Here is a 16603-nt window from a genome sequence, read left to right as displayed (position 1 = left end):
TATCATCACTATGTTATACCTGCCAAAAATACAAAACCTGAATTGAATAAGTACACATCATATTGAGATATTGAGGTCAAGAAAAACAAAGAACAGTTTCAGGTTACAGCTGTCTAAAGGAACATGACAACTAAAAGCACTGTGTGATCCTGGGATCCCAAAATGGAGGGGAAAATAGCTATAAAAGCCATTACAGGGACAATTAATAAAATTTGAAACTTGAATATGAACTATATTAGATAATACTATCATATCAATGTTAAATTTCCTGATTTTGATAACTATATTATGGATATATAAGAGATTGTCCTTATTTATAGGAAATATACCCTAAAACGTTTGGTGATAAAGAGGCATGAGGTTGCCAGCTTACTCTAAAATGGTTCAGAAAAAAACCATACACATAGAGATACATAGAGAGGGAAAGAGAATGATAAAGCAAATAGGCCACAGTGTAAACAATTAGCAAACCTGGGTAAAGGTTACATAGGAGTGCCTTATATTGAACTTGTCTATAAGTTTCAAATTCTATAAAAATAAAAATTTATAAAACAAAAGAGAAATAGCCCCATAAAGAAAAAAAATCTGTAACTATGTAAGACTGAAAGAGCTCTTTCATTAGGTGCAAAATAAAAATTATAAGTGATAAGAAAGCATGGTTTAATTGGCAGTGTTTTTAGTGGTACATAAAATAATAAGGGTCTTATAATCAGTGGTGCCTTATATTCAATTAAATACAATAATAATGACTAAAAATTAATTATACAATGTTTACCACATGCCAAGCACTGTCTTAAGCAATCTACATTCATTATGTCATTTAATCTCTACAACAACCCTATGAGGTAAATAATATTATTATCTGTAATTTACAGATGAGGAAATCAAGATACAAATACACTAAATGACCTGCCCAAGGTCATCAGCTAATAAACGGCAGGGTCAGGAGTCCAATCCAGGCATTCTACCTCCAGAGTGCATGCTCTTAACCACTGGTTTACATTGATCTTTGCAATTACCTTGGTTGGCCCTGTATATGCCTGATTTTCCACACCAGCCCTCTCTAGCATAGTATCCATCACATCATTCAGCTGGACCACTTCTACTCTTTTATTAGGTTTCCTAAAAGATTAAGATGGTAGACATATATAATTAGTGTTACAATAGGTCATGCTCAGATGGCAAAAGGAACATAATATGTATAAAGAAAATGTACATACTATGGAATATTAATGGTATTTTAAAGCGTTATACCTATATGTACAATACTAATCTAGTGGGATATCAATAATACAGTAAAACAAAATACAAAAACAAAACAAAAACCAACAAAAATGCAAATAGTCTGATCCTCTTTTTCATAAAAGAAAATAATGTTCCACCTCCCAAAAACTCTATACCCCTACTGTGTAAGATTGTAAGAACACAGAAAAATGTGGAGTAATAAACACCAAGCTGCTAAGATCCACTACTTCACAATACAAAAGAAAAGAGACAAGGGATAGATAAGAAAAAAAGCCTATAGCAAAATGGAGAAACACTAATGGATAAATTTAGAATATAAAAGTATTTTATATATGATCCAGCAATCCCACTTCAAATCAGGATCTCGAAGAGAGGGATTGCCCCGGCAGTCCAGTGGTTAAGAATCCATGCTTCCACTGCAGGGGGCACAGGTTTGATCCCTGGTTAGGGGACTATGATACTGCATGCCACATGGTGTGGCCAGAAAAAAAAAAAAAAAAGGATCTTGAAGAGATATTAACACTCCCATGTTCATTGACGCAGTATTCACAATAGCCAAGATGTGGAAACAACCTAAATGTCCATCGATTAATGGATAAAGAAAATGTGGTGTGTGTGTGTATACATATATATATATGTATACACACACACACACACATACATACACACACACTGGAATATCGTTCAGCCTTAAAAAAAGAAGGAAATTCTGCAATATGCAACAACATGAATGTCCCTAGAGGACATTATGCTAAGTGAAATAAGCCAGTCACAGAAAAACAAATACTGTGTGAATCCACTTACATGGGGTATCTAAAATAGTCAAACTCATAGAATCAGAAAGTGGAATGGTGGTTTGCAGGGGCTGAGGGGAGAAGGAAATGGAAAGTTGCTAATCAATGGGCATAATATTTCAGTTATGCAAGGTTCTACAGTTCTGCTGTAAAACACTGTGCCTATAATTACAGTATTGTATTGCACACTTACAATTTTATTAAGACGGTAGATCTCATGTTAAGTATTCTTACCACAATAAAATAAAATGTAAAAACAAACCAAAAAAAACCATTTAAAATGGTTAAAAAAAAGTGTTTTTAGCACTTTGATATTATTATAAATATGTAAAAAATCAATATGCAGTTGGACAAATGAAAACACTGCTTAAATGATAGAATTGTAGGCAATTATTGTCTCGGCTTTCTGCAGTAATTTTAATATTTTTGTGTAATAAAGTACCAATAAAAAGGAAAATATGTGTATATAGTTATTCTTTCTTAGAAACACTCTTAAAAATAAACTACTTACATGGATGGGAAGAGCAATAGTCTATTTTCACTATCTGTGAGGAGAGTAGTATATTTGCTGAAATAATTAAGACAGGTAAATATTATTGTAAGAAAACTGTCTGGCCTATTTATCACATAACAGCACATGAAAAACTTAAGACCTCACAGAACTGAGAAGCTTGGAGACAATCAGAAAGGTCCATCGTTTTACACACAAGAGGATACTTGAATAGCCTTAGACATCTACAGACACAGATATAACGATACTTATCATATTTTTAAAAGTTTTAAGTAAAAGAGCTTTAATCACGTACCTCAATGTATCACAATACAAAAATTTCTTTGATTCATTTAAAAAAATGACATTTCAAAGGTGGAAGAATGTTTTAAGAACACTAAAGTCAACAAAGTTAAGTGACTAAACAGGTTATAAAACTAATAAGCAGAGATGAAACTAGAACCCAATTTTCCTGATGCCCTGCATGTATATCTGTCCTCTGGAAGTACTTGCTTATACCTAAATGGATATCACAATGAGAACCTCATGGTAATTCTTCAAATTCATTATTATTTATATATCTTTTTTCTTCCCCTAGTTAAAAAACATCTCCTTTGGTTCTGCCCCCTACTGGAACACAGTTCGTTAATAAGGTCCACTTTCAGAGTTTAGATTAGTGAAAAATATCCAGAGAATATAAAGACTCAAAATAAAGTTTCAAAAATGAGTATGTGAGCGGGACTAGAAGCAATGACACCCCAGGAGCAATGAGTACACCTAGCACCCAGATCTTGGTTTCTAAGAACCCTTCTCCACTAAAAGGAAAACAGTACTCCGTGGAGAAGTGACTCATAGCTCACTCCAAAGCTGGAGTTGGGAAATACAAGATGAACCTGAAAATCTCATTGAGCCAGAAAATAAGAGAACATTCAAAGAATGATGGGGACATGCCTAAAGAACACAAGAGCCAGCTCAAAGGATCTGGCATTAGCAAAATCAGGAAAAATCTGAACATCAACGATAGCAAAGAATTATAAGTCAGTGAAAAAAACAAATCTATGAGTCTATATTGTAAAACGGCAACTAATATATACAAGAATGACAGAGCTAAAAAAGTCATCAAAAAGATCTATAAGTAGTGGGTTACAAGGAAATACACACTAAAGTATTTGGTGGCAAAGGGTCATGAGGGCCTCCAACTTACTCTTGAATAGTTTAAGTGTGTGTGTGTGTATTAAAGCAAATGAGGCAAAATGTAAACACTCAGTGAGTCAGGATAGAGGGTATACAGGAGTTCCCTGTCCCATTTTTGTAACTTCTTTATAATTTTGAAATTATATAAGAATTAAAAGTTACCCCCAAAATGAGTTCCATTTAGTTCCCTTTGGCAAAATATTGTTCTAAAACCCACCATCATAAGGAAATGACGTTTAACATATGTACTGGATAAGGTAAAAAGAGTGACAGCTTCTGGATATTTTACTATAAAACCTAGTCCAAAGTTCTAGTTTTTTAAACTATGAAACATTCAAGTGTTGTTTCAGAAAATAAAAGCAAGATCCCATTTTCAATCCCATTAGCAGGAATCAAAGAAAACTTGAAATGACTAGTCTGAAGTCTGGAGCTAAGCCCTAGAGTGTGCATTATGAGATTCCAACTTAGAGGGCTACTTTCCTTTGGCATTGCTCAAAACCATTCCCAAAGAGGTATAGCAAGCATTCAGAACAAAGATCTTTTTTTTTTAATTCAAAATTAAACAGTAGGAAAAGACAGAGAACAATTTAATCTAAACTAAAATCTCAAACTCTTTTTTTAAATTGAAATATAATTGATCTACAATATTATGTTAGTTTTAGGTGTACAGCAAAATGATTCAGTTATATTTTTTTTTCAGATTTTTTTCCATTATAGATTATTACAAGATATTCAATATCCTGTAATAGCACAGTTCCCTGTGCTATACAGTAAATTCTTGTTGCTCCAAACTTTTTTAAGTAAGACTGTTTTCATTAGTTTTTGATACCTTTCTTAAATTGTATTAGGATGGTAAGCCAGATGTTTACTCATTTCACTGTAGATATTGCCTGGGAACATGAGTGAACTGCTCAGGTTCCTCTATGTCTGGGAAGTAGGAAACAGTTCAACTTGTCAGATATTCAGTATATACCACAGTACTCACTCATCATAACACTCCAAACCTGAAACTCCTGTATTTGACACAATATGAAATTCTTCAGGAATCAAAGTATCTGATAGTTTCTTTGGCTTAAAAAGAAAGAAAGAACAACAAGAATAAAAACAAGCAGATGAAAAAAATTGAGTTTCACAAATCCTAATTCCTATACCAAACAGATAATATTTATTACGAGTTTTTGATTAAAGAAATAACAATATTAGTAATATGGGTCATGGCAAGGAGTAATAAACTTTTAGCAGAGCATAAATTTAAAAATTAGCCATGGGGCTTCCCTGGTGGCTCAGTGGTTAAGAATCCGCCTGCCAATGCAGGGGACACGGGTTCGACCCCTAGTCCAGGAAGATCCCACATGCCGTGGAGCAACTAAGCCCGTGCACCACAACTACTGAGCCTGCGCTCTAGAGCCCACAAGCCACAAATACTGAGCCCATGTGCCACAACTACTGAAGCCCACGCACCTAGAGTCCATGCTCCGCGACAAGAGAAGCTACCACAATAAGAAGCCATGCACCGCAACAAAGAGTGGCCCCCGCTCACCGCAACTAGAGAAAGCCCGCGCACAGCAATGAAGACCCAACACAGCCAAAAATAAATAAATAAATGTTAAAATAAATAAATAAATAAAATAAAAAATTAGCCATGAACTAAAGAACAATCTTGGTTTTAGTATTAATTACACAAAAATCTATCAACTTTAAAATTCAATAGGAATTTAAAATTCACCTTAGCAACAAGCCAAAAGTAAGAATTCTACAATTCTTTTTTCTGCCTTTTTTTAAACTGAAGTATAGTTGATTTACAATGTTGTGTTACTTTCAAGAATTCTACAACTTTAAGCTGTTGGTTTCTTTTTTTAAAAAATCTAGTCTCCTACACTGTATTATCTAGATTAAATAACTGTAGCTTGGAAAATGGCTTAAAATAAGATATGTTTGATCATCTCCCACTAAATGCCCTTTTCTAGAAATAATTAGAAAGTGCTATGAAAACATAAACAATGCAGGCTGTTATAGTATGACATGGCTTTATATTTTGCGGAAATTTTTTTTTTAAGTAGAGAGAGGGAGAGGAAATTATTTGTCAAATACTTTATTTACCTTATGAGGCACAAGGACACCATCACGTGGTTGTAATGAACGGTCTATTTGTGGGGGACAAACTGTGCTCTCCCTTGTCTCTCCTTTAACATATTTAACATCGTACAGAAAAGAAATATCCCTGAAAGATAAGAAAAATATATTTACAAAATAAATTTTGTCTGGCTACTGGATAAGAGTGGGTAAAGTCCACACACATCCTTCTAGTGGATAAAAAGGAACACAAAACTGGTCTCCTTACCTCATACTTTACTAAGAAGGCTGAGGCATTAGGGTTCCCCGCCCCCCCCCGCACTCTTCCTCTTCTCCATCTCAAATTTCTCATTCGCCTTTCCTTCAGCCTCATGTTAAGATGTATTCTCTTCCCCAGGATTATTTCCTCCACTTAAGTCCTTCATTTCATCTTTGCCCACATCCTTGGGGACCTCATTCCATCAATCCTAATTTCTGTGTATTTCCTTCTCTCTTGGAACATTCCCCCTGGTCTATAACTCAAGTCTTCTCCCCTTCTAAAAATCTTCCCTTGACCATGCATTGTTGTCAAGTTACCTTGATCTATCTATCTCTCACTTTCTGCTAAACATCAGACTTCTTAAAATTTCCCTGCAATCGGATTTCATTCCCATTTCTCTTCTGAAATCATTCTCCAGAAAGCTGAGGATGACTTTCTACAGCTAAGTCATCAGTTCTCATCTTCCACTATTTTCCTGGAATATTTTCCAGGGTTGATCACCTCTCTTCTTAAAAACACTCTCCTCTCCTCTATCCTCTGTATGACTGGACTCTCCTGGTTCTTTCATCTTACCTACTCCTTCTTGAACATCTCCGTGACCTCCTGCCTACCAAATGGAAATGCTCACAACGTCCTGTCCTCATCCCTCTGTGCTCTCCCTACACTTTCTCCCTTGGCAATGTTATCAAATCTCACCTTATCATATTTGTTACCTCTAGATATGACTGAATAATTCTCCTTCATTCTCGCTTTTCACCCTTCTATATTCACTAATTCTGTCAGTTAGCACCACCACTCAACTCATCAAAAATCTCAGCATCCATAATTGATTCCGTCCCATCCTTTGTCCTCAATATCTATCACTAACACTTATTAACTTTACAGTCACCCTCCTCTTGTCTCTTGCCAATGCCAAATCAAGGTAACTTTTGCCATGTAAGGTATGTATCCACAGGTTCCAAGGACCGCAGTGAGGACATTTCAGGGAGGTCATTATCCTGTCTATCACACTACAGATCTTCACATTTTAAAAAATTCCAACTCAGATGTCATTTGACATTAAAACTTTAATGTCAGTTTATTGCTGCATTCAGATATAGCTAATTATTTTTTAAAGTACTTCAAACATCTCATAACTACTAATTATTATATAGTAATAATTATAGCCATGGTCTGATGGCATAAAGTACCAATATTTATGACACCAAAGCCCCAGGACACAGAAGTGAATAGCCTAAATTTCTGCCACTTTTTCTAGCACTGAGACATAGCTGAGTAATAACACCTTATATTTACATAGCAGTGTATAGTTTTACAAGTGCTCTTGCATTATCTCATTTGTGCTTTCTATATCCCTGGAAGGTACACAAAATGGAGCAAGTCTATTATTCCCTTTTTACAAGTGAGAAAATGGAACTCAGAAAGACTAAATAACCTACCCAAGTATTAGTAACTGTAAACTTACTATTAAGTGATATTTCAGTAAGGAGCATGGAGGGAGTAAATTTTTTTTTGGAGGGAGTAAATTGATAAATGAACCATACACAGAAAATTAGCAGATTACAATCTTCACAGGGAAAATGTTGACATTTTGGATATTTTTAGGAATGATATAAAAACAACAAATATAATTTGCTGACTTGATCTAAAACAGTGTAAAGGTTAAGGGTTCGCTTTGAGGAAAAGCAGGGATTAAGCACTTGTTTTTCAAGGTTTTGCAGGTCATGAAGCTATTTTACCTAGCTCTTCTCAGATGTGCAAATAAAAGAGGCCCTAAAGGCATTCTGCCTGATATTGTCCCTTCTACTAGGGTACAACAAAGAATAGGAGAGTAAGGGGGCAAGTACATGAAGGCATGCAAAAGCAAATTTAAAACAAGTGAAAAGTCAACAGAGCCAGCACCTATTGCCATCCTGTTAATAATCATACACAAAAAGGTAGACCCATGTCCTCTTCAGATTGTATTCTGGTTCATTAAAGATACTTCAAGCGGGCTTCCCTGGTGGCACAGCGGTTAAGAATCTGCTTGTCAAAGCAGGGGACACTGGTTCAAGCCCTGGTCTGGGAAGATCCCACATGCCGCAGAGCAACTAAGCCCGTGCACCACAACTACCGAGCCTGCGCTCTAGAACCCACAAGGCACAACTACTGAGCCCGTGTGCCACAGCTACTGAAGCCCGTGCACCTAGAGCCCGCAGCAAGAGTAGACACCGCAATGAGAAGCCCGCGCACCACAACGAAGAGTAGCCCCCGCTCGCCACAACTAGAGAAAGCCCGCGCACAGCAACGAAGACCCAATGCAGCCAAAAATAAATAAATAAATTTATTTCAAGAAAAGAGATACTTCAAGCTTTGAAATCTTGATTCTATGATTTTATTCTCTGATTTAAAATCGATGATTCTATGATTTTACAATTTTTCTGATTCTGCTCCTCCCAAGGAAATCATACAAAATGAGATAATGACTCTATTCATCTGCATCTACCCAACTATCTTCCTTCTTTACCTTCCAGCTCCTGTTAGGGAAACAGGATGGTCAATCAGATATTTGAACTTATTTCTTCGAATAGGGTTATGCCAGACGTGGTCTACAGGGCGTGGAAGAGTACCCTGGGAAAAAGAAAAACATGACTACACAGCAGAGGGTGCTCTAGTCAAGTGAAATCTATTCTTAATCATTTTTGAGTATTTACATTAAAGGCATTTGAATATTCTATGGAAAAAGAGAGCAGAATTCTTATTTAATACCAAGGAGAAAGACTGAAACTAGGACAATTCAATAGTGAAAGAAAAATATCAAGGCTAAGAGTAGTAATGATCATTTAGGTAAATCACATAAAAACAGGTTAATGGAAATACTCAAGTATTTCCTTGAAAATATTCATGCAAAAGATTTTAGTTTTCAATCTAGGAAATTAATTTTAAAATATTCTTAAGACAATCTGGAATATATAACATATGCTAAATAAATACTTAATGAACTGGATGCCAAAAGATAAATGTTCCCAAGTACTTTATATATGTATATACACACCTTTGGGGTTTTAATTTTCTTAGGAGGCAGTAAGTTTTCAGGACAAGGACCAGCATTAGCTGCATAGGTCAGAGAAAGTAGAACTTCCTGAGGGATGAACTCATTCTGAAGGGAAGTAGGAAGGGGTTTTGATGGATCCACCAGACTTTTTTTCTCCCTTAGCTTAGGAAGTCCTAAGAAAATAATGGGAAAGAAAAGTTTACTGTAGTTTTTTTGAGATTTAATTAGAGATTCCCAGGCTACCTCATCAATCCCATATATATGTTGCTAACAGAGAGAAACATTGCTTCCGGTTGCCAAGAATAGCAGCAATATTTAAAACACTGAAAATCAACTAGTCAAGAAAAAGAAACTCAGATTGTCTGCCCTACTCACACTTACATCAGACATGAGTTCAAAAACTCAGGTACAAAGATGAACCTCCATTATTCCAAATTCAAAGTTGAAAATTAAACTCACTTCACTTGATCAACTAACCAAGATAGCATGAAGATGATGGGAATGTCTATTTTCCCTTTGATGTGAAAATGACAAAAGAAATGTCCTCTCCTCAAAACTGTCAAATTATTTAGTAATTTTTTCCATATAAGTTCAAAGGTGAAAATTAAACTGGAATATTTATAGAGTGAAAGGGATCTGAGTTGGATTTAAATGTAGAATTGGGATCCTTAGAAATGAAGAGAGTGGAATAATCTGAGCAAATTAGTGGAGTAAGACTCAGTACAAAGAGTGTTCTACTCAGCTTGACTAGGGCAGAGGAGTTATAAAGGTAGGGGAGTAGGCCTAATATAGGAAAAGGTCTCCTATGCAGTCAGCAAGGAGGGTTGGGTTGTCACTCTTCTTAAAGAACTCTCAACTAATCTATGCCCCTCACATAGAATGGTTTATGTTAATTTCTGTAAGGATGTATCATGCTTTGATCACCATCAAAACCTCCAAAGTTCACATTACCAAATGTCTATCTCTTGAAAGTTTGGGATGGAGTCAGAATATCAGAGGAGATAAGGAAAAAAAAAAAGATAGGTGGGACTTCAGCAGAATCTCCCCTAAAAACAAGATGTAGGTGAGTTGGAGGAAGCTTTAACATAATGAGGGGTAGGCATGAGTCTAGCAGATTCTTTGTTTTTTTTTTTTGGCACGCAGGATCTTAGTTCCCAGACCAGGGATCGAACCGGAGCCCCCTGAAATGGAAGCGCGGAGTCAACCACTGGACCGCCAGGGAAGTCACTAGCAGATTCTTATTCCAGTACAGATCTGCATTTACCTATATATGAATGAAAATCTTATACAAATAATTACTTTCATTCAGAAGAATTACTAAAACCTGATACAAATTGGTTCGTTACCAAATACCCAAAAAAGGTACTGTTTCATACAACCACTAGTATTTAAAATACGTTGAATTTAGAACAATATAAAACTCATTAGCATTTGAAAAAACTTACAAACACAGTCCTTACGCAGAGTAGTGAAAAACACTATAAAAGGAATGGCTTTTGATTTTATTGAAACAAGTGTATTGGAAAAACGAAACTAATTAAAGTATCCTGAAATCTCAGATTAAGGAAAATAGTGAACGTATTGTGATTTCTGACTATGGCCGTGATTATTTATGCCTTGAAGAACTTTACCTGTCTCTTCCTTGGATGCAGAGATTTTCAAATTTTTGTCCTCAGGTGTTGACGTTGAGGGCGTTTTCGGGAGCGACATAGTAAGCAATGCCTCCTATCACTCTCTAGTAATTTGAAATTACTAATTACTCCAGAAAGCTAACCTAGAAACAAATCAGCGGCATTACTGGGATTTGGCAGGGCTGCCACATTGACCTGCAGGAAAGAGAGAGAGAGAAAAGAAAGAGAGAAAGAGAGAGAGAGAGAGACCCGTTAACTGTTTATGTTAAAATTGGAGTTTACAATTCATCTAGCATGGCTTTTCTTTGGGGAGACTTCTGGGCTCTAAAGTCCTCTGATGCGACTAAGAAGCCTGGAGTCTGGGCCCAGGTCGGGAAGTACACGCTCGGCCCACCCCTCCGGCCACCGGCATCACCTGAAGGCGCCCCTCGCTCGACGTCCCGGCCTCCCCACAGGCAGCGCCTGGCGCACGCACCCCACCGACTCGCGGTCGGGCAGAGTTCGAACCGTTTCTGCATCACAAGTGATGGGAAACCGACACTTGCAGCCCGTACCGGTAAACTGTGCTTCCCGCCAGACATCTTGTAGCCGCACCTTTTCCCAGACGCCTGCGTGTCGTCATAGAAACCCAGGACCCCAAGCCTTAGCAACCCTCAATGGCGGCTGCCTTCGGCGGTGCCGGCGGAGGACAGAGGCGGCTAGGAAAGAGTCTCTCGGGGATCCAATGTGTTTTAAATCTCAACATAGATTCAACAGCAATGAAGAATAAAAATGTTTAATAGGGCCGTTCTCACGGAGTCAGAAAGTGTCTGGATCCCGGCGCTTCCGCGGCAGGCCGGCGCCAGTGCGCAGGCGCTAGCGGTTCCTGTGGTCGCTCTACCCCTGTCCCGGGAAGACTTCTGAGGCTTGTGACCAAAGGCGGGGTAGGACTTCAGCAAGAGTTTCTCGCATCACTCTCTCCCACTTTTTTTTGTTTCCTCTGTTTTTCTAAAAGCCACGTTCAGGGGGAAATTGGGTAAACAAAAACTCTGTGTTCCTATCAGTTGAGGCATTATTGCAGAAGCTGCTCCTGTCCTTGGCATTTCCATCGAGTCTTCCTTGGATAATTAAGCACCGCCCCCGCCCCCCTTCCCATCCTACTCTTCCCTTTCCGTGCAGGGGGAAGGCATTCCTAGGTCCAGACTTCTTTTGGCTGGAGGCAGGTAAGGAGACTGCACTTCAGGCAGAGCCAACCCAAGTCAAATAGTTGGGTCTTACTGCTTAAAAACCTGTTCTCAGGAGGTAATGGGATAAACACATTAGAACGGAGGAGCTGAGAACCCGCCTCTTACCACCACCAGGATTGTTAGCCAACCAAACTTGGGTCTGCTCGCCCAAAGCATAGCCTGGTTGTGATGAAGGAAAGTAGTTTATTACAAGGTGTGATGAAGGAAAATACAGAGTTTATTGCAAGGTGCTAAGCAAGGAGAATAGGCTCAAAAGACCTGAACTCCCCAGTGGCTTTCAGGGAAGGGTTTTTAAAGGCAGGGTGAGGGAGAGAGTCACAGGTGCCTGATCAGCTTGTGGACATTTTTCCGATTGATTTCTGGTTGGTGGGGAGGTAACCAGGTGGTATTTCGGGAGGCAACATCATCAGCCTTATGGTTCCAAACGGTCTGGGGTCTATGTGCTTTTGTTAACATGCAGTCAACTTCTTCCATCTGGTGGGGGAGTTAGTATATGTAAAAAACTCAGGGATATGGCTCAGAACATTATCTATAGCCCTTGAGTAGGAACTAAGGGTCCTTGAGTTTTGCTTTACAGCTAAACTATTATTTTACTTGACTGTTTTCCTTTCTTTCTGCATTTTCTCACTTCTCTGAATTTGCTCTTTGGAACTTGGGGAAGGCCTAGGAGGCTGAAGCTTTTCTGCAAACAAGAGGCAGGGGATGGAGGTGTGGGGCGGTGTCTTTCCCCCGAAGGGCTTCACAGGGTCCTGCTGCTTGGTTTCAGGATCATTTTGTATTAGGATGGAACCTTAATGCCAAGTAATGCTGGTGGATTCCCAGCATCTAGATGCCTCTAGTCTGAAAAATAAATTTCAGGAGGGAAGAAAACTTCTCTTGTTCAGTCATCATATTCCTTAGTACCAAGCATAGTGCCTGGCACAAACGCCTTCAATACATGATGTTTGAAAATCAGCTGGACAGTTCTAGTGCTTCTGTGTTTATACGCTTAAGTCTCTGGGTTTTGGGAGACTCATAATAACTCAAAGAAATATGAGCAAAGTGTTGAAAACAAAAACAATACAATCTCTATGCCCCTTTTAATTCTTCTAAACACCTTGGGTATCTAAACATTTTAGCCTTTAGCCCTATCTCCCATCATCCTAGGTTATTTTCTAGATTTTCCAAGAATTAAAATACACATGGCACACACATATTTCACCTTAAGGACTGGCAGCCATCAAAACAGGTGAGGGGCAGAAGCAATGCACAAGCAGGTGGAAGGTAATTTTCCTCCAAAGTTTGTCTTCCTCCCTCTTCACTGGTGTCCTGACTCTACATTAGAGTTTGGAACCATAACCAGGATACTGAACTTCAGAGGTCCCCAAACTCCAGCATCAGTTTATACATGGTTTATCAAGCTTTTAGGTATTAGAGGAACAGAGTAATTCATCTTTCACATTCTTAAGTTTTAAAAAAATCTAAAGTAGGGCATTGATAAGATGGGGATAAATGAACAGATTCAAGAGATACATAGAAAGTAAAATCTATAGGATTTGGGAAGTGATTGGCTCTATGGTGTGAAGAAAAAGACATCAAATGTTACTTCTCATTTTCTATCCTCTACAATGGTGTGGTGATTATACATACCAGTTCCTGACCAAAGGTCTGGGTTAAAGTTGTAGAAGTATATGAAATATAAGTACAAGAAAAGATAACATAAGAATATTACAATAAGACCATAACTATTGAAGGATACAATTGCTACTCTTGGGAAACTCCTCTCATCATTGTGAATTATACACAATGATGAACGCTGAAATGTTAAGATAAAGTATTACTGAGGTCTTTGATGGAAAATACCATAGCAAAATGCAAGCAGATAATAATTTTCCTAAATAGAAAATTTCAAGACATAGTAAAAGTGACACAGTTAGAAACAGGGCTAACTGTGCTTCTTGATGTTGGCTGACTTCTCTGGCAGCTTTATACCCACTCAGCAGTAGGGTCTTCCAGGGTGTCAAGTGGACAAAACAGTATCTCGGAAGACAGCCAGTCAGTGAAATCACCAAACATACCCTGAACTAGGACCAAACAAACACAGTGTGTGCTTATGCACCAATCTTTTTACCAACTCATTTCCTAAGTGTGAACAAGGGTGATACACACATCCATGGGTGCTTAAATATAGCACGTAAAGCTCCCTGAAGTCTGAGTGGGAAGTAGGCCAGTATCTGTATTTAACATAACAGAAAAATGAAGGTATCAATCACAAATGTTTAAAAGGAGACACTGAGAAAGAAACCTGGACACTGCTCAGCAAACACTTCCCAGGGGAAGAGTAGTATGGAAGAGTATTGCTTCCATAAAACAATGGCATCTGTAAAACTGAAATGATGCTTCAGTCTGTCTTAGTTTTTATGTCATGCAGTTCACCCAAGTACCCTCCTTCGGATTTCACCTTATAATAGAGAGACCATTAATGCGGGGCGGTTAGACCAGCGTTAGAGGTTCCTGCTCAGCCATTGGTCGGCGCCACAGGGGGCCCCATTCAGCCATTGGTCGATGCCGCAGTGGGCCCCTCCCCCAAGCGAGCCAGCGTCGATGGGCGACCCTTAGAGGGGCTGGCAGAGTGGTGGTCGTCAGGTGGAGAGTAAGAGGCAGATCCCAGCCTTCTCCCTGGGGCCCTCCAGCTCACCCAGCTTCGGGCTCCAGAGGCCTCACCAGGACCGCCCACTGGCCGGGCCCAGGCCCTGAGGCGGAAGTGAACCTCTCCCCCATCCCTGCCTCTGCAACCTAATGGCAGCGGCCGTCTGCATGGGACACAGCCTGGGGCACGTGGCCCCCACCGTTTGGGCAGCCTGAGGAGCCTGAGGGCCGGCTGGGTCCTGGGCGCCTGGCTCCCTCAGTGATGGCAGCTGGGCAGTGTCTGGGGACCTGGCCCTGAGGGAGTCACCAACTGAGATCCGCCTCTTCAGCCAGGCCTGGGCACTGGCGGGAGGACCCAGACTGGGTGCTGGACGAACGCTCTGGGGCACGGTAACCGCCCACCCTCCCCGCGCCCTACCTCGCAGGGACTCCCTTCTCTTAGCCAGGCCTGGACCTCGGAGGGCGAAAGTTGAGCCTTGGAACCTTGCCCTTTCCTGTCAGAACAAAGGATAACGTTTATTTGTTATGTCCCTGTAAACCTGTCCCTGTTATGTCCCACGATGTTACAGGAACATCGTGACCTGACCATGACCGGACCTCAAGAACAAATGATCTGACACCAAGAAGTTTGCAACAACTAACCACACCCCTCCCTCACCTTTCCTATAAAAGGGCTTTGCTGAAAGATTTCAGGGAGTTTGGGGTTTTTTTAAAGGCATGAGCCACCCATCTCCCTGCATGGCCCTGCAATAATCCTTTCTCTGTCCCAAACTCCAGCGTTTTGGTGGTGTTCGGCCTCACTGTGCGTCGGGCACACAGAGTTGCGTTCCGGTAACAACATGGCTGTGGCTTGAGGAAGAAATAGGCTTTTCGTCTGGTTCACAAGCCTATCTTCAGTGCGCATCACATGGTGTTGATGCCATCTAGGCAAAAAAATTCATCTTTCTCATTGTACAGTAAGCTGGGCTTCCGCAAGAGTAAATTCAGTGACCATGGCCAACCTGAGTATGCCACCCCATGAGCAATTTCTCATGCTACATTTACAAACTGGTGTTCCAGTTCTGTAAGTCAGATTCATGAATGCAGTTAACTTGGGTCCAAACACAAGCTGAGCCTGAAAGGACAAGACCCTAAACTTTAGTAAATTCATCAAGGAAAATTGCCACACTGTGGATTCACCCCCAGTGGCAAAGAATAGTCACTTGGTCCAAGAATCAGGGGCACATCTAATTTCTGAAGGGACTTCCCCCTTCCCACTCCTCTGGCACTGCAGAGGCAGGTGGGTAGAGCCAGACCATGGAGGCTAACTCAGTACTTCTTGGCTGTTACTATGATATATGCTTCAATGTATAGAATGTTATGATGTCAAATCCTACTCATAGTAGTTTCCTATTATAAGGAGATTCTTTGGAGGGAAGGGAAGTAACCTATCTTGCTTCAAAATTAGTTTCCCCAAGTCTTGTTTGAAAAGGCACACTTCCCAGTCAACAGATTTTCTCTTTTCATTAGAAACCTAAATCCATTTCTACCCACTGGGGAGCGGGGTGGGCAGTACACTTTTAGAAATACCCATTCACAAGTTTTAAAAGGCTGACAGGAAAAGAAGTCAAGCAACAAATAATGACCACAGAAAGAGAGGAGGCTGAAGAACCAGTGTCACTGCTTTTCTTGATGCAAATACAGAATCACAACTGGGCCCCATTATTTCTTTGTAATCTGTAACATGGCTCCCTCCATTATCCTGAAAAAGAAAATTCTAACAACATTGTAAATCAACTATACTCCAATAAAAATTGTTGGCTATATTCAGCATATAAAGCTGTGTGATATTAAGGTGAAAACCATTTATGAACATGAAATACATAGTTAATATAGGGTTAATATCAAACTTGAGTTACTTTTAAAACGAGACATAGTTTTTTTCCAAATTTATCACATTCTTCACATATGCAATTATTTTGCCCTTTTGTATGTATTCTTTTTAAAGTTTAAAAAATATTAATGCTAATACAATGTGTGCTAAACAAAG

General features: G+C 39.4%; 1 protein-coding gene across 3 annotated transcripts in view; it reads right to left on the bottom strand.

Annotated features, from left to right (window-relative positions):
* Positions 1–11349, bottom strand: part of AXDND1 (axonemal dynein light chain domain containing 1) — an 82957-nt gene extending 71608 nt beyond the window's left edge. For 2 of the 3 annotated variants that reach the window (XM_036833064.1, XM_036833081.1), the window contains exons 1-8: positions 11136–11300; positions 10721–10915; positions 9090–9262; positions 8562–8665; positions 5824–5944; positions 4709–4794; positions 2551–2607; positions 1020–1122 (exon numbers count right to left, since the gene is read on the bottom strand). In XM_036833064.1, coding sequence (XP_036688959.1) covers positions 1020–1122; positions 2551–2607; positions 4709–4794; positions 5824–5944; positions 8562–8665; positions 9090–9262; positions 10721–10799 — 723 coding nt within the window. In that variant the 5' untranslated portion in view covers positions 10800–10915; positions 11136–11300. Of the gene's footprint in view, positions 1–1019; positions 1123–2550; positions 2608–4708; positions 4795–5823; positions 5945–8561; positions 8666–9089; positions 9263–10720; positions 10916–11135 lie in introns of all 3 variants that reach the window. The other variant, XM_036833073.1, reaches the window with a different exon arrangement.
* Positions 11350–16603: the final 5254 nt, after the last annotated feature.

The sequence above is a fragment of the Balaenoptera musculus genome, chromosome 1 (assembly GCF_009873245.2).
Source record: "Balaenoptera musculus isolate JJ_BM4_2016_0621 chromosome 1, mBalMus1.pri.v3, whole genome shotgun sequence".
In the NCBI taxonomy this organism is placed as follows: domain Eukaryota; kingdom Metazoa; phylum Chordata; class Mammalia; order Artiodactyla; family Balaenopteridae; genus Balaenoptera; species Balaenoptera musculus.
This window is presented reverse-complemented; position numbering and strand designations above follow the sequence as displayed.